At 46.8% G+C, this 26,044-nt stretch overlaps 1 protein-coding gene across 2 annotated transcripts in view; it reads right to left on the reverse strand.

Moving 5' to 3' along the window:
• The window catches only part of LOC144797855 (transmembrane protein 272-like), a 119,531-nt gene that overhangs the window by 85,830 nt on the left and 7,657 nt on the right, over positions 1-26,044 (reverse strand). For both annotated transcript variants that reach the window (XM_078668659.1, XM_078668658.1), the window contains exon 2: positions 3,565-3,677. In XM_078668659.1, the coding sequence (XP_078524785.1) occupies positions 3,565-3,677 (113 nt within the window). The remainder of the gene's footprint in view (positions 1-3,564; positions 3,678-26,044) is intronic.

The raw sequence follows: 26,044 nt of genomic DNA on the forward strand, positions 1-26,044 counted from the left end.
GCCTGGACTGTGAGCCACATAGACGTGGTGCGCAGTCCGTGCACTCTCTGAGGGTGTCCTTGTATGGGAGGTAAGTAGGTGATTCGGGAACTCCCGAGCACGTAATGGTAGGTGGGTGTTTCACTCACAGCACCTGCAACAGTGAGACCTTTGCTTCCCCTTAAAGTCAGGCCGGGTTGCCACTTGCACAGCGAAAGGTGGATCAACAGCTTCAAATAGCCAGTCTGTCTTTCACTAATGCACTGCTCCAAGGGAGGGATGTGTTTGCAGCTGAGCTGGGGGCAACACTTTCACTGTAATAGGGCGGACTGCCTCAGCGGAGCCATGTGCACCCCGTTAAAGGTGCACCACATCGCAGGTCAGTGAAAGGGGCCATATTTGTAAAATAGGCCCAGGCGTCAGTGATACAAGTGCTGGGATGTGGAAACTCAATTACTATGTTGTGCTGTCCCTGGTCACGTGCTCTGGTTCTGTTGTCGCGGGTGTGTGCTTTCCTGCCCCACCACCCTGCACTGCCAACAGGAAACATTATCTAAAGCGGCACTTTTTCCCTGAAGGAACCGCTGGCGCTTTTAAAAGAAGGTTTCCACTACAGAATAATCTGCCTCCTGTCGCAGAGCTCCTGACTTCATTCATGAAGGGGGCCTGGACCCCTTTACCTTAGAATGCCACTTACCACCTCCTTCGAGTTGGTGCAACTGAAACCCAAATGCGGGTGCAAATCATTGATACATATCATTTCAACTACTAATGGCGATAAACCCACTCCGTGCATTGCAAAGAATGTTTCAACTCGTAAAATGGGTTTCATAACCATAAAAAAAACATGTGCTTGCAAGGCCTATGATTTTGGAAATGGAAGGGTTTGAGATGGAACAATGGATTTTCACATTCAGCATTTACTCCCTGGACCCAAAGTGTGGCAGCAGTGAGGCAAGAGAGGCTAGGAGGCCCAAACATTGATCTTTGGCACAATCCAGGAGTAAAAGAACTAAAGAAATCCCAGCCTGTATGCATTGCAGGAAAGCACAACTTGTGAGTATCTGAAGTGCCTGGGTGAGGATGAAAGAGGCTTTGTCTTCATAGTCCCCGGTGGCTCCAGTTATAGCGCGCAATGGAGGACTCCTGTATTCTATACAGCAAAGGCTGCGGAGGGCTTCGGTCAAGACTCAAGGGACAGAATAAGGGCTGCTGAGTTGCCATACATGTCAATTGCAGTTTTACCTGGGTTTAGTTCTCAGGTGATCCCTAATTATCAAGAAGCTGGGCACATGTGGACAGTTTAGGCTATAGCTCTCAGGGGGCTGCATGGGGTTTTGTCTGAAGATAATCAGTGATGATAGAAATAGAGCAAAGTACCATGAAGGCACCAAAAGTATATACTTCATGTTAATGTAAGGATCCCATGTTTAGCATCTTCATTAGAATCACACCAAATCATAGGATCACATGAAACCTCTTTTGATCCTAAGGATGCTCTTTTTGATCACAGTACATTACCACTAACAATTCAAGGCTGCTTTTGAGACACTGCAATAGCCAGGTTTTTTCAAGTACCACCCTCAAAATTTGGATTCCATCTATGTTTCTTATTCTACTTTTCCCTGACATATGTTCTCTCAGAAGTCCGATTTTGGAGGATCCCTATATCACGGTTCAAAATACTAATTTGTCCCCTTTCAACATTATCCATCGCGTCAACCTATTGTTAGGACGCCGTACAGGATAATGTCTACTGATGTAATATCATGGGTGGCTGAGTGATACCTAGTGGGAGCACATACTGCATTGAGATTCACGCATTTTCTATGCGTCGAGTGTTGTCTGCATATGGGGTGGAGATCAGGCCAAACGTTTGTATTACAAGATCAAGAATCTTCTGTAGGTGCTGAAGAAGGGCAAGAGGTTTTAACACTTGGCCACTCCACATGGAAGTTTGCCCGCATCAGAGGAGAAAGGTGTCACGTGTTGTGGGGAATGGTAGGACCCATAAGTGGACAAAACCCTAGATGTTCATGTTCTTCTGTCTGGAAGTTGGTTGACTGTGTCTAAAGTTGCCAAGAGCCCGGGTAGAACAAGAATATTTAGCATAACAAGTTTGTGCCAAGTGGAGATTGGCTGCTTCAGTTCTTTTTGTGCACCAGCCCACGCGGACTGGGCCGGGCATGGAATGTGCTGCAAGCATTGGAACAGCTTTCTATATAGAAATGTTCAAGAGTTTGGGATGAGCCTGCATTCGGTCAGGTCATGAAATCACTGTACCTCTGCCTCATTGCTCTCAGTGACCCTCAGATTGTCAGTATAAGTGCCTCACCTGTATATCACTATATCATCCACAAAGGCCCTCATGTTATCAGCATTTATGAATCACTGATGCCAATGCCTGGGACATTTAGGGCCAGATGAATTAAAGCTTTTAGCATTTCTTAACAGGACACATAGCAATTTCGGTCCATTAAGAAATGCAAAACAGCTTTTTCATATATACAAAGGCCAAAAAACTATCACAATTTGAGTTTTCTAAGCAGTAGAAATTGCAAATTGCGATTTAGGAAACACAAATAAGGATTACCCATTTGTAATTCCTAGACCACATGTACAAAACATTTCCTAAATGCGAATTGGGCATTTTGGAAATGCATTTACCAACAACTCAAAGTCAATGGTAACCATGAGCAAAATTTAAAAAATGCTTTTTTTTTTTTTTAAATGTGACATAAATACGCACATGTCCCTACGACATATGACCACTTACATGTGGAAAACTAATTTCGGGATGCCTCCAGGGGGCCTTAATCCCAGAGGCACCCTTGGGTTTGGAATTCCTAAATTGCAATCTCCAATTAGGAAATCGCAATTTATAAAATTCAAACCATTTCATATTTGGCCCATGGGTGGGAATGCAACAGCATTTTTTTTGTGATTTAATAATAACGCTTCCTAGTTTATGGAAGCGTTATTAGGAAATCACACATTTTTTACATACCATTTTGTATTTCCTAAATAGGGATTCCTGTGGAATCACTATTTAGGAAATGCAAAATAAGAATTTGGTACATCCGGCCCTTATTCCTGTCTCCGGGCAGTACAGAGATCACCAATCATCATGCCTTTTGCACTTGTGCATCACTGACGTCGCCCGCGGAGGCTGTGACACCATTTTGAACTGTGCATCACGGATATCGAACCAGCCACTTATATTAAACACACACATCTTTACCTGCGATCCCCAATATCTCTCCCCAACCCTCACTGCTCCAGCACCTGCACGTTGCAGATATCACTCCCAGGGACTTTACTTCTTGTCACTCATATGCACCCCAACAGGAGCCGACATCTTCTGATCCTGTACATCTCTGAAATGATCTCCAGGGACACCTGCACCATCTGTACTTCGGTACTGCTGATGTCTGCCAAACTCCCTCAGGGCTCCGCCCCCTCTGCATCATTTATATGACTTGTTACTGGTGCATCACTGATATGACAATTCCTGTTCCAGTCTATCACTGATATCACACAGTAGCTGTATACCTTGCAAAGTCTCCCTATCTCCCTTCATTTTACCTGACATCCTTTGGGGCATCTTCTTTTCCTTGAGATTACAGAGGAGAGGGGGAAGGAACTCTTTGATGTATCCGCAATATTTCTGCTTCGGCCGCCTTGACGCAGAGCTGGAGCTGTGGAGAAAGGTCAGTGGGTGAAATCAAATCCACATTGAAGGTGACCAGACACAAAACTGGTCTCACATTATATGAGTAATAACCATTCTCCTGGCTTCATACAATTCAAAGGAGTCACTCAGTCCCCAATGCAGCCTGTAGATGCTTCATGGGAGTGTCACTCAGGGCCCTTCACAGGCTGCAAACGCTTCATAGGAACCTGATCTATTTCCCATCACCAGGTGCTCAAGCTTCCTCTAAGCTGCACTCCTTTCCCATCAATGGCTTCGCACGATTTGTCCGAGCCTCACTCACCACCCCCTTTCCAGAGTCGCGCTCATGCTGGTTCAGCAGCTGAGAAGTTCGATATGCATTCCTTGGTGACAGGCTCACGATGTTAGCAGTGATCTATTCTTTAGGAATATACTCACTTTCTGGGAGCCACTTGCACCTCTAAGCTGTCCCCTTTAGAATGCACAGTGCATAAGTGGAGACTGACCAGTGACCATACTTTGTTATTGATGCTTCTCTTTCACAAACAGCCAGAGCACTTCAGTTAGGAGATGGACCGCTCAAGCAGGAACTGAAGCTATTGGATCTGGTTCATCTCAATGGGTAGTTAAAGCTATTAGATCTAGTGCAACTAAGTGGTGAGTTGAAGCTACTGGATCTAGCACAGATCAATGGAGAGTTGACGCTAGTGCATCCCAATGGGGGTGGGGGTGGGGTTTGAAGCTAGTGCATCTCAATGGGGGTGGGGTTTGAAGCTAGAGCATCTCAATGGGGGGGGGTTGAAGCTAGAGCACCTCAATGGGGGGGGTTGAAGCTAGAGCACCTCAATGGGGGGGGGTTGAAGCTAGTGCATCTCAATGGGGGTTTGAAGCTAGTGCATCTCAATGGGGGGGTTTGAAGCTAGTGCATCTCAATGGGGGGGTTTGAAGCTAGTGCATCTCAATGGGGGGGTTTGAAGCTAGTGCATCTCAATGGGGGGGCTTGAAGCTAGTGCATCTCAATGGGGGGGGTTTGAAGCTAGTGCATCTCAATGGGGGGGCTTGAAGCTAGTGCATCTCAATGGGGGGGCTTGAAGCTAGTGCATCTCAATGGGGGGTGTTGAAGCTAGTGCATCTCAATGGGGGGGCTTGAAGCTAGTGCATCTCAATGGGGGGGGGGGGTTTGAAGCTAGTGCATCTCAATTTATTTATTTAAAGAATTTTATATAGCGCTGGCTAGACCTGGAGGTATCAGAGCGCTTTTCATGAGAATCAACAATGTAACAGAAAAAGTTCAACAATTACACAATAAATCCCCAAAAATAGGCAATACAATTAGGAGAGGAGAGCAAGGAGAGAGAAAAGAAGTGGGAGGTAGGGGCGGTGAGAAAGTGAGGATAAGGGAAGAGACAACCGTAGAGACGAGAGGAAGTCTGTCTAAAGACCAGGAGGGAATCCACAGCCCATCTCCCCTATAGCTAAACCATGTAGCTCCATCGGGCATCAGACAAAATAGTTCGGTCTCAAGTGTCGAGGGAAGAGGTTCGCAGAAAAACAGGGTGGGCACAAAGGGCAGGGGCAGGTGAGGGCAGAGCACAGAAGCTGGAAAGAGTAGGAGCGGAGAGAGGAGATGGCTGGGGGAAGGGGGAGGGGGAAGATAAGGTCAGGAGAGATGTGGGAGCGTTTGCCCGAAGTCCGGCTGGGTAGGTGATAGTCAAAGGAGGGAGTCCAATTGGGGGAGTTTGAAGCTAGTGCATCTCAATTGGTGGAGGAGGGTTTAAGCTAGTGCATCTCAATGGGGGTTGAAGCTACTGGAGTGCACCTCAACGGGGGTGGGATTGAAGCTACTGGAGTGCACCTCAACAGGAGTTGAGGTCATTGGATATAGTGCAATTTGGTGGGGAGGTGGACCCACTGCATCCAGTATAGTAAAAATGGTCTGAATCCACTACAACCGGTGGGATGAGTTTTTTTCTGCGCATTGTTAAAAGGAAGATTTATGGAAGAGCCCAAAATGTATATGTTTTCTAGGCTACTTCGATCAGATGAGATCTGAATTAAAAACTACAGGTCGAAATGAGGCCAAACCCTCCCTAACTTTCATGCTACCTTTTCGTGATTTGCGAAGAAATACTATATATGTACAGATAAGATCTCTACTTATGTCATGAAATTGCATTTTCTGCACTATTTTTGGAATGTAAGAAGTGTATATTATTCCTTTATCAGAAACTTAAGAATTTTATCATACAAAATATTTTGTCCTGTACTCTTCTTGAAAATATTTAGGATGATATATGTTATTGAATTTCCACACCTCTAAAGCAGATGCACAAGTGTTGATGAAGGAGTCCCACAGGATAATTGTTTGGCTTTATTATATCTACCCATGTTCTCATGGGCAAACAAAGTTGTCTGTGTGTTCTTTCCATGTCACCATGAAACACTGTTCCAGGCATTAGTTCAGTTACCGCATGTGAAGACGACAACTTCCTGAATGCATAACTGTTAATTCTTTATACTGATCATGCCATTTACAGCCGCACCATACTAGGGAAGGGTGGACCATGTTGTGAGAAGTTGGCCTGGTATATGATGGTCACTATTCTAGTAAACACCTTGCACCAGTCCAAACGACCCCTATGGTGATTGGTTGTAAGTCAACCTTATAGACCAGCTATCCTAGGGGTAGCATGGACAAAAGCAGTCTTAGGCTAAACTCAAGAGGGCATGTGAAGCCAGCTTTTTTACCATATGCAATCCTTTTAATACCAAATGAAAGGACACCACACAAGTTATATATTATAAAATGTATTCACAAAAAAGGATAGGTGGTAGTGTTGACACTACCACCTATCCTTTTTTGTGAATACATTGTTAAGTGAGTCCTTGCACTTTTGTGATACTTTATCTGTGGACGTGAGCTGGCAGGTAATTCCTACTAGTAATATCAATTGACCTTTGAAAACATGGCAATGTTTGAAGATGATCGGGATAAAATGTTCAATGACATATTCTCGGGTCAAGGGATCCAAACTAAAACACAAGTGATAACAGATGAAAAAACACAAAATTTGAAACAATTATTCTTGAAATTAGAACGTCTGCGTAAGGCAGAGTTATCATGTTGGTGGGACCTCACCACCCTCAAAAAATACATTGAGATCAAGCAAATCCCTAGAGGGTTGAGGGTAATTATATTCCCTACCTTTGAGGCGGTGTGAGCTGTGAAGTTTTTTATATGTCTATGGATACATAATAAAGAGTTGGAAGAATACGACTTGGCTTGGATCTCTGAATTTGGAGCCTGCTTTTTAATAATGGACATTGCTTATTATAGATTGTGAATGAACATATAATACACTATTTTGTTTCGATAGATTCAGAACACTTATGTAGGTTTTCATAGACTAATTACTAAATTGACAATTTTGGGAGTGCTGTGTGGCCTGCTCTCATTTTCTTTGATATATTATAAAATAAATGTATTTATTACTAGAATAATCCCCAGTACTCTTTATGAGGACAGAAGCACAAGCATTAAACAAAGAACTTCATATAACATACAAAAGTTGCACAAAATATGGATAGGCCTGGGTGGCCCCTAAAACCATATACTAAAATAGTGGTATAAGAACCACGTCACGAACAATGGTAAGGCCTAGGGCCTTGAGAATCGCTGGGGCTACACCGGACTAACAGCAGTTAGGTCCGGAGAGGCCCACAGGATGCGGGTGCAGTGTCTATAGGCACACGCGTTCACCAATAGAAGTCAATGGTGCGTAAAAGTTAGAAACTTACAGGTTTGGGAGTCTTCCAACTGGACTAGAACTTAGCCACTTAAAACTAGGACACTAGAGGTGTAAACCACTACAGGAGCACCAGAGTACTCTTGTTACCTCACCCACAGGAAGCTGGTGCATAGGTGTCAAAGTGCGTCGGGTTTCGTCGTGGAGTTCTATGGAGCCTGGTGGAAAAGATGCTGCAGGCGACCAGGAGAGAAGAGTCTGGTTGGATCCAAGGGTGGATCGGAGATGTAGAGTACCTGAAAGCAGAGGGGACAGAGTCTGGGTCACTAGCCAGTGACCAGGAAGGAACCAGGCGATGTCGGGTTGCGATCAGGTGATGTCATGAAGCTGGTCTACGCTGCCACGTGGACCTGGAGGTATCGACGATGACCAGGAGGTGGACACAGACTGTCCCACGAAGGCTCTCGATGTAGGCGGTGTCGGTTCTCGAATCGGAGTCAACAGGCCTTGGCAAATACAACCCACGCAGGAATCGAAGATGGCTTCTGGATCAGACCGAGAAGGTCTGATGGGCTGCTCCTTTTCAGGGGAGCAAGGGCCAGTCTGGAGCAACCAGACCAGCAGTGAAAATTCATAGGTTTGTTGTCACAGAGGCCACTAGCCAACGGGCAAGTGACAGGACAGAAGCGTTGAGCAGGAAAATGCAAGAGGGCCCCACGCAGCACTCGGTGAGTGTGGAGAGGTGATCTTTGGTGCAAAAACTGCTCGGTGCTAAGGCTTCTCAATCCCCAATGCACAGCTTCGAGGGTGCCTCGGGAGCTGCACGGGAAGCACTTTGCTGACTTTCCAAGATGGCCGGTCCCACGTCGCCTCCACGGGTCTCAGCTTTGCTGGGACTGTGGATCGGGCTGTTGGATGGCTGGAAGTCCGGTTCTTGTCAGTCTCTGTCGTTCGAGCTCCGGCAGGATCAACAACAAAGAAAACATTTGAGCGCTGATGGTGCCTGCTTGTGCAGGGTGGTCACTCCTTGACCACAAGGGAGATTCTTCAGTCTTCTACGTCGAGTAGGATGTCGAAGGGTCCAGAGTTATGTTTCAAAGTTTCAGTCAGGATGATCTAAAGTCTATGGGCACAGCTCCTACCTTTATTCCAAATCAAGGGGCTGGATCTCCTGCTAGGTCCCTCCTATGGGTGGGACCCAGGAAGGGGGTGGTTACACCCCTTTCCCTTTGTCCAGTTTCGTGCTAGAGCTGGTGGCTGGTGTGCCCCAGCACCGGTTTGAACTGGGCTATGCATGGGACACCTTGTGTGCCCCAGGCAGTGTCTAGTTTCATTCAGCCCTCGCTGCCCCAATCCACTATCTCCTGTCTGGGTGGTGCTAGCACCTCCCTGTGATAGGAAACCTTTTGTCCAGGCCTCCCCTGCCAGAGTTTCGGTCAGCAGCAGGAGGCCAGTCTTGTGTCTGTGGCAGCAGCATCCATTTTGTGATGCTGAGGCTCTGGTTAGTTTTAACCGCGTTTAAGGAAAGTAACATGTCTTCTCCCTCTAGAAGGGTGGAATGCTACCCCCGTCGCCAGGACTGGCGAGGGGGTAGTATTCCAAAGCGTATGACTCCTTACACAACATGTTTTGATAAAGCCAAACCAAAGATAGCATTCAACCGCGAGGTTCATAATGCACTTAAGAGTATATGGTTTGGCAATATCCCAGAACAGCTATAAGGACATGGTTCTAAAAGCTGCAGACAGGCTCAGCTCATGCTAGAGCACCATCTCACATAAAACCAAGCACTCTGCCTCCAGGATTGTTAAGGCCTGCCATAGGAGTGACTTATAGGTGTATATGTGTACAGATATAGGTTTAGACATAGGTATACTATATCTAAGCAAGGGGTGATTACACAACCTTGCCCCAGCTGAGTGATCAGCCAGTTATGTCAGTTTGGATGGCCAGCCAGGGGTGGCAAAAGATATGCTGTAGCCCCTGGTAGGCCCTGGATGCACCTATGCCCTGGGTACCTATAGTACTCTGTACAGGGGCTCATAAGGTGACCCAATCCCAATTGGTGATGTACCTAAAGTACAAGGTTGTGAATTTAGAGAGAGAACAGCAGGGCTGTGGGTCTGATTAGCAGTCCCACAGCCACATTAAGTCGAAAACCAGTGAAGCAAAAAGTGGGGTGACCATAGGAAGGCAGACCCTAATCTCCTACATAACCCCCCCCCCCGCAAACGCAGGGACATTAAACTTAACCTTGACCAGATAAGTCTTCATGTTCTAAGTGGAAATACCTGGAGAGACCATCTGCATTGCCATGGTCAGTCCCTGGTCTGTGCTCCACTGTAAAGTCCATCCCCTGTAGGGAAATGGACCACCTGAGTAGTTTGGGATTTTCACCCTTCATCGGATTTAGCCACAAGAGGGCTAATGGTCTGTCTGAATTCTGAAGTGAGTGCCAAACAAGTATGGTCTCAACTTCTTCAGGGCCCAAACCACAGCAAAGGCCTCCCTCTCAATTGCGGACCAACGTTTCTCTCTAGGGGTCAGCCTTCGTCTAATAAAAGCAATGGGCTGGTCTTGACCATCTACATTAAGTTGTGAAAGCACAGCTCCCACCCCCAAGCATCTGTTTGGACAATGAATTCTTTGGAGTAGTCAGGACTCTTCAAGATAGGTGCAGATCACATGGCCTTCTTCAGGTCATCAAATGCCTTTTGACAGCTAACTGTCCACTGAACCTTCTTTGGCATTTTCTTGGATGTCAGATCATTGAGTGGTGTCACAATGGACCCATAATTGACAAATTTTCTGTAGTACCCAGACAGGCCAAAGAAAGCTCTGACCTGTGTCTGGGTGGTTGGAGGAGCCCAGTCCTGTATGGCCTGGATCTTACTCTCCAGTGGTTGAACCTGACCCCCACCTAAAAGGTGGCCCAGGTACACAACCTTACTCTGCCCTATCTGGCACTTGGTGGGCTTGATAGTTAGGCCTGCCTTCTGCATGGCCTCTAAAACCTTCTTCAGGTGGATCAGGTTATCCTCCCAGGTGGAGCTGAAGACAGCAATATCATCAAGATAAGCTGCCCAAAAGTCATCCAACCCAGAAAGGACTTGGTTCACCAACCTTTGGAAAGTGGCAGGTGCATTCTTCAAACCAAAGGGCATCACCACAAATTGATAATGACCTCCAGGGGTTGAGAAAACGGTTTTGGCCTTGGACTCCTCAGCTAACCTGATTTGCCAATAGCCAGCTGTCAAATCAAATGTGCTCAGACATTTGGCAGAAGCCAATCTATCAATGAGCTCGTCTGCTCTTGGAATGGGGTGAGCATCTGTCCTAGTGACAGCATTGAGACCTCTATAGTCCACACAGAACCTCATCTCTCTCTTTACCATCTTGGGTGTGAGGTTTTGGTACAAGGACTACTGGGCTGGCCCTGGGGCTCTCTGATGGCTCAATTACTCCAAGCTTAAGCATTTTCTGCACCTCAGTCTTTACACAGTCCCTGACATGGTCAGGTTTCCTGTAGATCTTACTCTTCACAGGCAGACTGTCACCAGTGTCCACCTCATGGGTGCACCAGTTAGTCTGACTAGGTGTCAATGAAAACATATGTCTATGGGCCTGTAGAACTTGTCTGCAGTCCCATTGCTGTTGGTCAGTGAGGCTGCCTGCCAAGGCCACTCCATCACCTGAACCATCTTCAGGGTTTTGGAACAACAGCTCTGGGAGAGGGTCACTCTCTACTTCCTGTTCCCCATCTGTAGCAATGAGCAAGCTCATGTCTGCCCTGTCCACATATGCCTTTAATCTGTTGACATGGAGCACCCTGTGGGAGCTCCTAGGGGTGCCAAGGTCCACCAAGTAGGTGACCTCTCCCTTTTTCTCAATTATGGTGTGGGGTCCAGACCATTTATCTTGGAGGGCTGCTGGTGCCACTGGCTCCAACACCCACACCTTCTGTCCTGGCTGGTACTCAGTCAGCACAGCCTTTTGGTCATCCCAGGCTTTCTGAAGTTCCTGGCTGGCCTCAAGGTTTTTGGAAGCCTTCTCCATGTATTCAGCCATCCTGGAGCGGAGACCAAGTACATAGTCCACTATGTCAAGTTTAGGCTTTTTGAGAGGTAGCTCCCATCCTTCCTTTACAAGACACAGGGGACCCCTTACAGGATGTCCAAACAAAATCTCAAAAGGGCTGTAGCCAACCCCCTTTTGTGGGATCTCTCTTTAAGCAAACAGAAGGCAGGATAAAAGGATTTCCCATCTTCGCCTAAGCTTTTCAGGTAACCCTTTTATCATCCCTTTTAGGGTCTTGTTGAATCTTTCATTAAGCCCATTGCACTGTGGATGGTAGGGTATAGTGAACTTATAGTTAACACCACACTCTTTCCACATTGCTTTTAGATATCCAGATATGAAGTTGGTACCTCCGTCTGAAAGTACCTCCTTTGGAAAGCCCACTCTGGAGAAAACTCCAAGTAGGGCCCTTGCCACAACAGGAGCTGTTGTGGTCCTCCGGGGAATAGCTTCTGTATACCTGGTGGCATGATCCACTACCACCAGTATAAATATGTGCCCAGGTGCTGTTTGGGGGTCCATTGGTCCAACAATTCCTATCCCCACTCTCTCAAAGGGTACCCCCACCACAGGTAGTGGTATGAGGGGGGCCTTTGTAGTGCCACCTGATTTTCCACTGGCTTGGCAGGTAACACAGGAGCGACAAACCTCCTTGGTACCTTCCGACATGTGAGGCCAGTGAAAGTGAGGGACAAGCCTGTCCCAAGTCTTGTTCTGGCCTAAGTGTCCTGCTAGAGGAATATCATGGGCCAGGGTTAGAAGGAAGTCCCTAAATTGCAGAGGTATGACCAACCTCCAGTAAGCACCAGGCTTGGGGTCTCAAGCCTCTTAATAAAGGAGCCCATCATCCCAATATACTTTATGGGTACCCTGAGCATTCCCAGCAGTCTCAGCAGCAGCCTGCTGTCTGAGGGGTTCGAGAGAAGGACACGGTAACTGAGCCTGTCCCAGATCTGCCCTTGAGGGTCCCCCTGTCCCCAGAAACTCAACCTGATCAGGTTCAAGCTCTTCCAGGACAGTCTCCTCTTGGATCACAGAATCATCCTCCTGAGAGGGCTGATCCTCAACCTGGGGCAAGGGGGAAGGCACTGCCTTAACCCTCTTACTCTTTCTCTTGGGTTGTGCCTGGTCTATAGTTTCAAGATCCAGCACAGGTTCAGGTAGGCACTTCTTGGCCTGGGACCTGGTTACAGCAAGGACATGTGCTGAAATACCTAGCATCTCTGCATGAGTCCTATACTCCACTTCCGACCATCCTGAGTCCTCTAGATCATTGCCCAAAAGACATTCAACTGGGAGGTCTGCACTTAGCACAACTCTTTTGAGGCCAGTTACCCCTCCCCAGGAGAAATTAACAACTGCCACACTATGGGGAGTAGTGACATTGCTAGCATTGGTCACTAGGTAATTATCACCCAGTACAATTTGTCCAGGGTCCACAAAGTTAGGTGTCACCATAGTGACACTGGCACATGTGCTCCTGTAGGCCTGAGCCACTTTATCATTAATCAAAGGCGTCTGCCTGTACTAGCCCAAAGTATTGGGACTCACAGTAGTGGACATAGCCATGTCCACATCACAGATCAAGATTGCCTGAGTAGGGATCCTGACTAAGCCAAACTCCATCTCAGTACCCATGGTTAACCCCACTATAGCTTTAGTTTGGGGGCTGCCACTGCTGACTGTACTAGGGGGTGCAGTTGCCTTAGGGGCTGCAGTGGCAGGGGCTGTACCTTTCTTAGTGCACTCACTAAACCAGTGAGAAACTGACTTACAGTAATTACACCAAGGTTTCTTTGAGCCACCATTTTTCTTCTTTTTCTTTCCAGTTTGGGACCCCCCCCTCATTAGAAGTATTTTGGGGGCCTGAAGAAGACTTCTGGTCTTTTTGTTTTTGATTTCCACCCTTCTGGTCTGCCTTTTTCTGATCACCTCCATGGTTCTGGGGTTTCTGCTTAACCCTGGTTCTGACCCATTTGTCTTCCTTCTTTCCCAATTCTTGGGGAGAGGTCAAATCTGAGCCAATCAGGTGTTGGTGCAACAACTGGTTCTGACAGTTATTAAGGATTTGTTCTCTCATGATCAAATTATACAATCCTGTATAGTCCTTAACTTTACTACCAAGCAACCAACCTTCCAGAGCCTTAGTGGCACAATCAACAAAATCAGTCCAGTCCTGAGTCTGAGCTTTTTGGGTATCTCTGAACAACAACCTGTATTGCTCAGTGGTTAGGCCAAACCCATCAATCGGAGCACTCTTCAGGACAGTGTAGTTTTTAGCATCCTCAGGGCTAACTGTGAGGAGTTTGTCTCTTCCTTTCTCTGAGAAGGAGAGCCACAAGATTGCTGCCCACTGATCTTATGGAACCTGCTGTACCATGCAGGCTCTCTCCAGAGCAGTCATCCATTTGTGGATGTCATCCCCATCTTTGTAGGGGGGGCACAATCTTACTCAGGTTTCTATGATCATAGGACCTGTCTTTATCCTTGGGGATATTGCTGCCACCAGTGGAATCTAATCCACTTAATCTTTGTTCCCTTACTAAAGCAAGTTTAGACTGGGCCAGGGCTGTTTCCTCTTTCTCTATCTGAAGTTGGACAGCTCTCATCCTAGCCTCATGCTCTCTTCTCTGAGGGGAAGTAATTCCCCTTTGAGAACCTCTTAAGCATTAGAGAGATTAGACTCCCTGGAAGGAGATCTATCCCTTCTATTGCCTGGGTTAAGTCTACTGTTAGGTCTGGGAAAATGCAACCCATCTTCCCCCTAAGCAAACCTAGGTTAGCCCTGCTAAGTCTTCTGACGTGAACCTGGCCATTCCCCTGATCATCTCAATCTTCATCCTCTTCTACTCCTTCAACTTCTGGGGTGAGGGAATCATCATCTATGGGGGCTCCTTCTCCTGTCTTACCTGAGGGGCCTGCAGAGGCCTTCTTAAGATCTGCTGTCTCTAGGACCTGTATCAGGATTGGGATGGTAGGGTTATGACCCTTTTTCAACTTCCTTGAGGTACACAAGGCACTCAATTCATAGCTGGAGAGTGCCTTTGGAGGGTCACTTTCCACAGGTAGAGCACTGAGTGGTTCACCTGTGCCAGCCATGACTAGTGAGGTGTGGGTTTATGCACCTACCTACACTAAGTGTTTACCTACTTTAACCTCTCTAGGAGTTGTAGTTAGGGTGTGCTAAGCCCTTTGATCTACAACTACTAAGTTCAGTAGAACTTAAGTATTTAAAGCTTTGTTTATATGTACCTATGGTACTTGATGTGATCTTTCAAATGATATTGTCAAAGATTACAATGGGTAAAACAAAAGCAAGCTCAAATCCCAACCGCTGCACACCAATGTGAGAAGTTGGCCTGGTATATGATGGTCACTATTCTAGAGAACACCTTGCACCAGTCCGAACGACCCCTATAGTTATTGGTTGTAAGTCAACCTTATAGACCAGCTATCCTAGGGATAGCATGGACAAAAGCAGTCTTAGGCTAAACTCAAGAGGGCATGTGAAGCCAGCTGTTTTACCATATGCAATCCTTTTAATACCAAATGAAAGGACACCACACAAGGTATATATTATAAAATATATGTATTTATTACTAGAATAATCCCCTGTACTCTTTAGGAGGACAGAAGCACAAGCGTTAAACAAATAACTTCATATAACATACAAAAGTTGCACAAAATATGGATAGGCCCGGGTGGCCCCTAAAACCATATACTAAAATAGTGGTATAAGAACCACGTCACGAACAATGGTAAGGCCTAGTGCCTTGAGAATCGCTGGGTAAACACTGGACTAACAGCAGTTAGGTCCGGAGAGGCCCACAGGATGCGGGTGCAGGGTCTATAGGCACACGCGTTCACCAATAGAAGTCAATGGTGCGTAAAAGTTAGAAAGTTATAGGTTTGGGAGTCTTCCAACTGGACTAGAACTTAGCCACTTAAAACTAGGACACTAGAGGTGTAAACCACTACAGGAACACCAGAGTACTCTTGTTACCTCACCCACAGGAAGCGGGTGCATAGGTGTCAAAGTGCGTCGGGTTTCGTCGTGGAGTTCTATGGAACCTGGAGGAAAAGATGCTGCAGGCGAACAGGAGAGAAGAGCTCGGTTGGATCCAAGGGTGGATCGGAGATGTAGAGTACCTGAAAGCAGAGGGGACAGAGTCTGGGTCACTAGCCAGTGACCAGGAAGGAACCAGGCGATGTCGGGTTGCGATCAGGTGATGTCGTGAAGCTGGTCTCCACTGCCACGTGGACCTGGAGGTATCGACAATGACCAGGAGGTGGACACAGACTGGCCCACGAAGGCTCTCGCTGTCGGCGGTGTCGGTTCTCGAATCAGAGTCAACAGGACTTGGCAAATACAACCCACGCAGGAATCGAAGATGGCTTCTGGATCGGACCGGGAAGGTCTGATGGGCTACTCCTTTTCAGGAGAGCAAGGGCCAGTCTGGAGCAACCAGACCAGCAGGGATAATTCATAGGTTCGTCGTCACAGAGGCCACTAGCCAACGGGCAAGTGACTGGACAGACGCGTCAAGCAGGAAAATGCAAAAGGGACCCACGCAGCACTGGGTGAGTGTGGAGAGGTGATCTTTGGTGCAAAAGCTGCTCGGAGCTGGGGCTTCTCAATCCTCAAGGCACAGCTTCGAGGGTGCCTCGGGAGCCGCACAGGAAGCACTTTGCTGGTTTTCCAAGATGGCCGGTCCCACGTCTCACGTCGCCTCCATGGGTCTCAGCTTTAGTGGGACTGTGGATCAGGCTGTTAGATGTCTGGAAGTCCGGTTCTTGTTGGTGTCTGTTGTTCGAGCTCCGGCGGGAGCAACAACAAAGAAAACCTTTGAGACCTGATGGTGCCTGCTTGTGCAGGGTGGTCACTCCTTGACCACAAGGGAGATTTTCAGTCTTCTACGTCGAGTAGGATGTCGAAGGGTCCAGAGTTATGTTTCAAAGTTTCAGTCAGGATGATCTAAAGTCTACGGACACAGCTCCTACCTTTATTCCAAATCAAGGGACTGAATCTCCTGCTAGGTCCCTCCTATGGGTGGGACCCAGGAAGGAGGTGGTTACACCCCTTTCCCTTTGTCCAGTTTCGTGCTAGAGCTGGGGCTGGAGTGCCCCAGAACCGGTTTGAACTGGGCTATGCATGGGACACCTTGTGTGCCCCAGGCAGTGTCTAGTTTCATTCAGCCCTCCCTGCCCCAATCCACTATCTCCTGTCTGGGTGGTGCTAGCACCTCCCTGTGACAGGAAACCTTTTGTCCAGGCCTCCCCTGCTAGAGTTTCTGTCAGCAGCAGGAGGCCAGACTTATGTCTGTGGCAGCAGCATCCATTTTGTGATGCTGAGGCTCTGGTTAGTTTTAACCGTGTTTAAGGAAAGTAACATGTCTTCTCCCTCTAGAAGGGTGGAATGCTACCCCCGTCGCCAGGACTGGCGAGGGGGTAGTATTCCAAAGCGTATGACACCTTACACGACATGTTTTGATAAAGCCAAACCAAAGATAGCATTCAACCGCGAGGTTTATAATGCACTTAAGAGTATATGGTGAGGCAATATCCCAGAACAGCTATAAGGACATGGTTCTGAAAGCTGCAGACGGGCTCAGCTCATGCTAGAGCACCATATCACATAAAACTAAGCACTCTGCCTCCAGGATTGTTAAGGCCTGCCATAGGAGTGACTTATAGGTGTATATGTGTCCAGATATAGGTTTAGACATAGGTATACTATATCTAAGCAAGGGGTGATTACACGACCTTGCCCCAGCTGAGTGATCAGCCAGTTGTGTCAGTTTGGATGGCCAGCCAGGGGTGGCAAAAGATATGCTGCAGCCCCTGGTAGGCCTTGGATGCACCTATGCCCTGGGTACCTATAGTACTCTGTACAGGGGCTCATAAGGTGACCCAATCCCAATTGGTGATGTACCTAAAGTACATGGTTGTGAATTTAGAGAGAGAACAGCAGGGCTGTGGATCTGATTAGCAGGCCTACAGCCACATTAAGTCGAAAACCAGTGAAGCAAAAAGCAAAAAGTGGGGTGACCATAGGAAAACAGACCCTACTCTCCTACACATGTCAAACTACCTCTGTAACTAGCATGTAGTCTCATATATTGTGTGACATTGTTCAACAGTCTAGGATTTTTTGGCAGCATCACTTCACTGAGATTTTTAAGCCAATCGGACAGAGTTAAAAACAATAGCAACCTGCTGTTAGCTTAAAAAAGGACCAGATGGTGGCACCAGATGTGACACGGGTCCCTCCTGGTAGCTAAGGTTACCCGGATACCCAAGGCCAGGATTTGTGGGATCAATTCTGAGCAAGTATTTTGCCACACCGCCTCAAGCAGTGACAGTCAACAGCAATCCAAAAAAATAGGTTTCTTTACTAAACCTGAACTAGATGCGGACATAAAATGTAATGAGATCATAGGAGACTAGTTGAAACCAGTTACTAGTACTGTTCAGCATACCACGATAGGAATATGCGATACCAGTCAGACACCCATTGTTTGCATTCCAACCTGTATATTAGACCAAATTGCTGTGTTACACCAGGCAGCATCAGGTTTGTTTTCCCCAGATTTTTTGCCTTACTCCTCCTATTTTTGATGAATTTGATTTTAGAACTCTAGCACTGGTAGGCATTTGTAAAACACACAAAGTGATTGTTCTCTCTCCTTTAAACATGTTGAAATTGGCTAACTCTCAATTGACACATTTAAATGTACTTGTACATCCCGAATAATGTGGTACTACATGTATACAGGGCCTGTAATTTAAATGCTACTAGTGTGCCTGCAGCAAGAATTGTGCCATCCACATAAGTAGTCCTTTAAGGCAGTTTCAGGCCTCCTATTGCTGCCTGTGAATAGATTTAAACTGCAATTTCAAATTGGCAAAATAAACCATTTGCCAGGGCTAAATCTCCCTTTTTAATACATACATATTAGTCACCCCTGAGGTAGGCCTTAAAAAAAGCCCACAAGGCCGTAAATGTACTTTTTAGGTTTTGCCTCGCCGAAAGGCTGCGCAAGCGAAAAACTTTTGTTTACAAGTATGGGGCTTCGTTCCGCCTCCCTGTCCCATTGGCTAGCTCCATGAATGGAGGCTAGCCATTGGAACAGAGATGCGTCACTCATTCCCCGAGCAGATTCGTGAGCTTTCCCGCGATTTTTACTCATCCCGCCCCTTTGCACTCGTCATGCGGCTGTGGGCGTGTGTTTATTTATTTGTTTTTCCCCCAGGATGTTTTCGTCTTTTTTGAAGTGCCTTTAGCCGGAGTGGTCTGCGTTCCGTGCAGCGTCGTGCAAGGAGTGTTTTGCCCGGTATGTATGCAGCTGTTTGCGGGTCTCAGGTAAGCCATCTTGTCTCTGTTTGTTGTCTGCTTGTTTTTGTTCCTTTTATAGGCCCCCCCCCCGGTCCATGGCCATTCCGTGCAGCGTCGTGCAAGGAGTGTTTTGCCCGGTATGTATGCAGCTGTTTGCGGGTCTCGGGTAAGCCATCTTGTCTCTGTTTGTTGTCTAATGCTTGTTTTTGTTCCTTTTATAGGTCCCCCCTGGCCCGTGGCCGTTCCGTGCAGCGTCGTGCAAGGAGTGTTTTACCCGGTATGTATGCAGCTGTTTGCGGGTCTCAGGTAAGCCATCTTGTCTCTGTTTGTTGTCTAATGCTTGTTTTTGTTCCTTTTATAGGTCCCCCCGGCCCGTGGCCGTTCCGTGCAGCGTCGTGCAAGGAGTGTTTTGCCCGGTATGTATGCAGCTGTTTGCGGGTCTCAGGTAAGCCATCTTGTCACTGTTTGTTGTCTAATGCTTGTTTTTGTTCCTTTTACATGTCCCCCCCGGCACGTGGCCGTTCCGTGCAGCGTCGTGCAAGGAGTGTTTTGCCCGGTATGTATGCAGCTGTTTGCGGGTCTCAGGTAAGCCCTCTTTATTTTCTTTCTTATGTAATGCTTTTTTTTAATTATAACTTGACTCCATTTCGTCTCTGCCGCTGTGTGTGTGTGTGTGTGGGGGTGCAAATGCAATAGGTGTCGCATTTGCGAGAGATTAGGCTATTGGCTTTGTAAATAACAATGCCATTTATTTATGTTGTCAAAGCCAACACATAAATAAAAATGTTGTCATTTACAATACCTCTAACTTCTCCAAAGGCGAAACCGTTGGATTGTAAATGCTTGTTTATGTTTTACATGTACTGGAATTGAAAAACTCCTACATTTGTATTTCACTATTGTGAGGCCTACTTCTCCCATAGGATAACATTGGGTCACCTCTTTACATTTGTGTATACAAACTGCTAACTTTCAACTGGGAGCTGATAGGAAAGTCTAGTTTGGTCTCTAGAGAATTGTAATTTTCTTGTCCCAACCTTCAGGTGCCTGCAACCTGTAACCTGGGTCATATGACTAGGTGTTGCTGGAAGTGGGTCTTTGTTTATTACTCCAAGACAGTGAGACAAATACGTGTTAGCAGGATGGGCCGACTGTCAGGATGAGGGAAGGAGGAGCTCTAGGAAAGTCAATGGTTGCCACAATAAATCTGTCTCTCCTGAACTCTAAATTGAAATCACTATTTCTTAACAGAGAACAGAACCATGGGTGGAAAGGGGGCAACAACACTACCTCACCATGGAGAAGGAACTTACTAGTACCCAAGGTTATATGTTCTACTCTGTCAAAATGTTTAGAGGAATTGGGACATTTAGCAGCTGCAAAACCTGAGATTGACTAAATCACAGAGTTTGATGTTAGGGTTAGAGGAAGAAGGAAACCTTGAGCTGTGTCCAGGGTCAGGGCACGAACCGTGGGGGCGCACTTTGTACACACTCCCTTAACCCCCTAAAGGATCGCCTCTCACGTTGCCAGACGCTTGGCTTACTGACATGATCCGTGACCACGCCCCCCTTCTACTTCTGCATTGTTCCTGACGAGATGCTGCTTCCTTGGCGTCTTCGTGGCTTGGTGTTCCGCTGCATTTCTGCTGGCTCTGCTTCCTTCTTGGTGGCGAATTCCTCCTGGTGGAGTAGCGGTAATTCGGAGTAGCAGCTCTCCTCCTTCGCTGCCACTTCCCTCTCCAAAATATCCTGTTACGTGCCTTGTTTATGTGGAGCCGTTTTGCCCAGTACTGTGCGGCTCACCGCTTGTGGTACTGCCTTCCCTTTCCTTGAGGGAGTATTTGTTCCGCCCCATCGCTTCCCTGTGGGGCCGGACGGCACACCTCGCCGAATGTGTGTTTGCTCCGTCCTGCCTTGGTCACGCAGGGCTGGTCGAAACACCTCGGGCCCCTTCCTTTCTAAGAGGGAGTTGCTGTTCTGCTTCTTAGCTCATCTGTGAAGCCGGACGGCACACCTCACGGAGTAAGTATCTACTCCGTTCTGCTTTATTAAGCAGGGCTAGTCGGAACTTCTCCGCCCACGTCCTTGAAGCCCGACAGTGTTGCTGACTATTCTAGTTCTTATTATTTAATTTTACCTTGTGGTCCAATCTTTCTCAGTTCTCCTTGGGTGAATGATGTATGAAAGTGGCTTGTAGTTTCCCCTGCCAGAGACCTCCCAAGAGGGTACAGATGACATATCATCATTCTAGCCATTCTTAAAGAAATACCCAGGATACTTGGTGATTCCCTTCTTCAATGAGCCTACTACAAGAGATTGGGTGAGTGCAAAACACGATACTGTACACAGCTCAATGTTTATCTCTGTTCTAGAGTGATATTGCTTTATTTGGGAGTTACTGTTTTTCCTTTCAGCATCTGCGCTTCCTGGCTGCCCTTCTACACGACCTCTTCATCCTATGGGGAGAGTGGTGGACACTCCCTGGTTATATTCCCCCATACTTTGAGAGCAGTGTCTCAGAGTGAGTTTCACTATTTCCCTTTGAGGGCTGCTTTTTGGAAGTTGGAGGTAATTATCTTTGCTCCTGTGGAATCTGGCGACTGTACCTGACATTTGGTATCGCTCCATTTTGAAATTTGGCAACAGTTTACAAATTCACACATGGGTCTAGAAGGGTATCCCTAACCACTATTTGGAAGGGGCATGCCTAGGGCTTCCCTTCCAAACTGCCATTTGGTATGGTATGCATCAATGTTTGTTACCAAAATCGGTTTGCAAAACACTGACATTTTACCAGCTCCCAGTATGGTGTGGTAAGCCTTTCACAAAAGGCATATGACCCCCTTAGTCTCTTTCCCCTCTGTTAATGAGAAGAAGAAAACAAAAAAGTTTGTTGTGGAACAGGAAGTCATCCAGGGGACCGCTGTCTACTCTCAGACAAACTTTCAAAATGTTTTTACTAAAATACAGCCCCATTTCCTTGAAGGGAAACAGGCTGCATTTCAAATTCATATTTTCACTGAAAGAACTAAGATTACAGGGACATTACAGTTAGGCTCACATTTACTTGGACAAAACCATTGAAATTCAGCAGTTATAGTTGCCAGTCATCTGTAACTTATGTCCTTGTAACAAACTGCTTATGACCTCACATATTACATCACTCATGACAGGGTCAGTGACATCACTTATGACATCATCTACTGAACCATTCACACCCCCATACAACCTCTCATACACATCTCACAAACACACACATTGACAGACCCATACAACTACTGATAGACGGCCACTCGCTCAATCATAGAACCACTTACACACTCACTCATACAGGCACTGACACAGCCATTTACTCACCCAAACAACAACTCAGATAGCCACACGCTCGCCCATACAGCTACTCACACATCCACTTCTTCAACTATACAACCACTCACAAGCCCATTTTAGTCAATCAATCACCATCTGTATAGAGCAGCACTGTCACCCTTAGGGGTTTCTGGACGCTGTGGAAGCAACGTAAGAATAAAGGTCAGAAACTAGCAGAAGAGGCAAAATAGAGGGCAGTAGCAAGCAGAGAAGGAGAAATATGAGCAGGGGAGGAACCAAATGAAGGTGGCAAAGGGTAGTGGACTGCAGGCAAGCTGGACAGGAGGTCCTTTGTAGGGGTGAGCTGGCCAGAGGACCTGGCTTTGGGTTCATGCTGCGGCCTCCATTATGTAGGTCCTTGGGGGGGGGGGAGGAGCAGAATAAAGAGAAGGAACAAGCAGAGAGTGGCAGAAAAAAGTGTAAGAACGAGCAGAAGAGGCAGACAAAACTAGTAGAGTGGGCACAAAACCAAAGTCAGCAGAGGGTAGCGGACTGCGGGCAAGCTGGACAGGAGGACAATCGCAGGGGGAGCTGGCAGGAGGACCTGCCATTCACTCACCCATACAACTTCTGAACATAGCCGTACACGCACCCATACAACTACTCATACACCCACCCACATAACGATTTACATACCATTTCACACATCCATACAGCCACCTACGCACCTGCATACTCACCCATAAAAGAGACTCACACAGACACGGACTCTCCAACACAGCCACTCACACAATAACTTAATTAACCAAACACCCTCTCAAACAGCCAAACACATCCATACAGCCACTATTCTGCCTTTCAGTCACACACACATAAAGGTACTCAAACACTTAAATCACCCACCCATATATCCATTATCCACTCACTAATACAGCCACTCACTCACCCACCCGGCCATACAGTAGCTCACATACCCTTTATTCACCCATACACACACCTAGTTACACACCCATACAGCCACTCATACACAGATTCATAGTCTCAAAGCCGCTTAGATGACATATGTTAGAAAAAGTATCACTCATTAGTAGTAAAAGAAACCATAGTGATTTAACTTCTACAGTAGCTCACTACATATCTTTAAGTGTCAGAAACATTTACAAAACGATTTCACTTACTAGATGAGGTCATCAGTGATGTCACTGACTGTCACGTGCGAAGTAATATGGGAGGTCACAAGCAGAGCCTCGCGGGGCATGCGTTATTGTTAGCTCAGGTAAATATAACTGCTGAATTTTAATGGTTTTATACTAGTGCAATGGGAGCTTAACTGTATATTTCTTGTAACCATTGGATTTTACAGTGCATTTTTATGTTTTTTTGTATTTTAGTACCCAACTGTAACCTTTGAGAGTGGGTGTGTGAGTGGCTGTATGGGTCTGTGCGCCGGTACATGAGTGAGTGGGTTTATGAGTCTGAGAGGATCTGTGAGTGGGTGTATGAGTGCCCGAGTGGGTCCGTGAATAGGTGCATGAGTCTCGGAGGGATGTGTGACTGGGTGTGTGAGTGTCTGTTTGAGTCTGCGAGTGGGTGCAAGAGTGTCTGAGTGGGTCTGTCAGTGTGTTCATGCAGGTCTGAGTGAATGTTTGAGTATACATTTTTTTTCTGCGGAATACACTAATCTGCTGCGAAGTTACATGGGGAGCCATGCTGAGCATCGTGACAACTTCGCAAATCCCTAACAGGCCCCTGCATTGCTTCCAGAGAGTCAGGGTACCTCTACCCTACCCCCTTCTACTGTCTGTCATCTTTATTTCTTCTACTGGGGACTGTTCCCTGACATCTAAAATGGCGGCTGCAACTTTCTGCTCAGGTTGTGACAAGCCAATCGCAGCATTTCTGTTAGTGAGTGAGTTCAGGAAGGATCTACATCCCTAGATATACAAATTTGGATTTCTTTTAATAAGTATCAACCTACTGAATGGATTTACACCAAATAACAAAAAGTACTCTTTCAGGACCAAGAGCAAGCTTTCTGCCAAACATGGTGCAATTCCATACAGCGGTTCAGGCTGTAGTCATGTTCAAAATCCCTTTAGGAACTAACACGGGAAACACATTTTTTTTTACATCCCCTTGTTCCTCAGCCCCAGCTTGATGAATTGCCCTGAAACTTTCCATGCACAACTAAATCATCTGCGCACTCTTTGGGAAAATGTTGTGAAGATTTGTCAAAAAGCGCCAAAAATATAGGCAAGTCAAAAATGCTTTTCGTATGGAAACATGGTCCTAACTATAACAGCCTACTGGCGACTGCCAGTAGGTAGTTATACATTTCCTCCTACTGGCAATAGCCATTACGTAGTTATAGTTAAGACCAACCTTTCCCATGGACAAAGCACTTTTGTTTTGCCAATATCTTTGGTGCCGTTTGACAAATCCTCACAAAGTTTTCAAACTAGTTCACCACTAACTTTAGCTGGTGTGTGGAAAGTTTTGGGGTGATTCGTGAAGCTAGGGGTGAGAAAATGGGGTCCCAAAACAGTTTTCCCCCATGCAGTGTCTATGGGGATTTGGAATTTTTAGACACAGCTACAGCCCAAACCGCTGAACGGAATTACGCCAAATTTAGTCAGGTAGGCATGCCACCTCCAGGCTAGCACCACCCCAAAGGTGGGCTACACTGAGGTGGAAATTCTTTTTTAGAAGTAGTCGTCTTTGTGATGGCATACTTAGGCATTCTGGGACTGGGTTATGCCCACTTCCCACAGGAATTAGTCAAATATGGGGCATAGTGTCCCCATTGGATACTACCAGACACTCCCCTAATACCCTTAAATTCAGTATTTTAGAGCGTCTCTGGCACCAGAGAAGCAGCTCGTGACAACCTAAGAAGAGAAGACACTGAAGAGCCAGAAATGCAGAGAGGAGAAAAGAAGCAGCAGACCTGGTAGCAACTCTGCCGGGTTGTCTGCATCCCTCGTCAAAATCTGCAACAAAGTGGACTAGAACTACAGCTTTTGACTCCAGAAACTTGGGAGGACTGCCTGCCTTTGTAAAGAGCCAAGATCTTCCGTGAACAAAGGACCTGCTCTCCTGCACCCTGCAGGAATTCTGAAGCACAGACTCTGAGGCTTCCATAAGTGTCAAAAAGTGACACCTGAAGCAACCAATGCATCAGTAGCCCCCTGATATATACTACTATTATAAAGCAAGAACTTTGAACCTTTGAGGCGGGTAAACTCGGGAACCACAGCGCCAATCCACACACCCGATACATCATTGTAATCGTCAGGGTTTGCAGATGGACATAGGCTATATAAACTATAATAATATGCATTATTTAAAAAATGTACCTTAAAAAAAAGTAGTCCCTTCGAAGTAGCCGTCCGCGACCTGCGTGCTGACGTCAGGAGCGCGGGGAGGAGCGGCGTCCAGGAGCGGCGGACATGGCGTGGGGGAGGAGCGGTGACGAGCGGCGGACAGGCGGTGAGGACCGGCTGACGGGTGGGAGGAGTGGTGACGAGCGGCGGAGCGGTGAACTGAGGAGCGCGGGGGAGGAGCGGCGGCTGAGGTAAGGCTCTGGGGGACCCACGGACAATGTCGGGGCAGGCAGGGGTCGGGGCAGGCGGGGGACGGGGAGGGCGGGGGCCCGGGCTGCTGGACAATGTCGGGGCAGGCGGGGTCCCGGGCTGCGAAGCCTGATTGCTCCCGGACAAGGTCGGGACGGGCTGCTAGTATAGATATATAGATATATTGCACCACATACAATCTGCAAATATATTTATATATATCTATATATATATCGATATATATATATATATATATTTATTTTTTTGGGATACCCTTTATTTTAAAACCTTTTCACGCATTCTGTAGCACACTACTTAGTACTGTAGATAATGCAAGTATAAAAATATGA

The sequence above is a fragment of the Lissotriton helveticus genome, chromosome 12 (genome assembly GCF_964261635.1).
Source record: "Lissotriton helveticus chromosome 12, aLisHel1.1, whole genome shotgun sequence".
NCBI classification, from domain to species: Eukaryota; Metazoa; Chordata; class Amphibia; order Caudata; family Salamandridae; genus Lissotriton; species Lissotriton helveticus.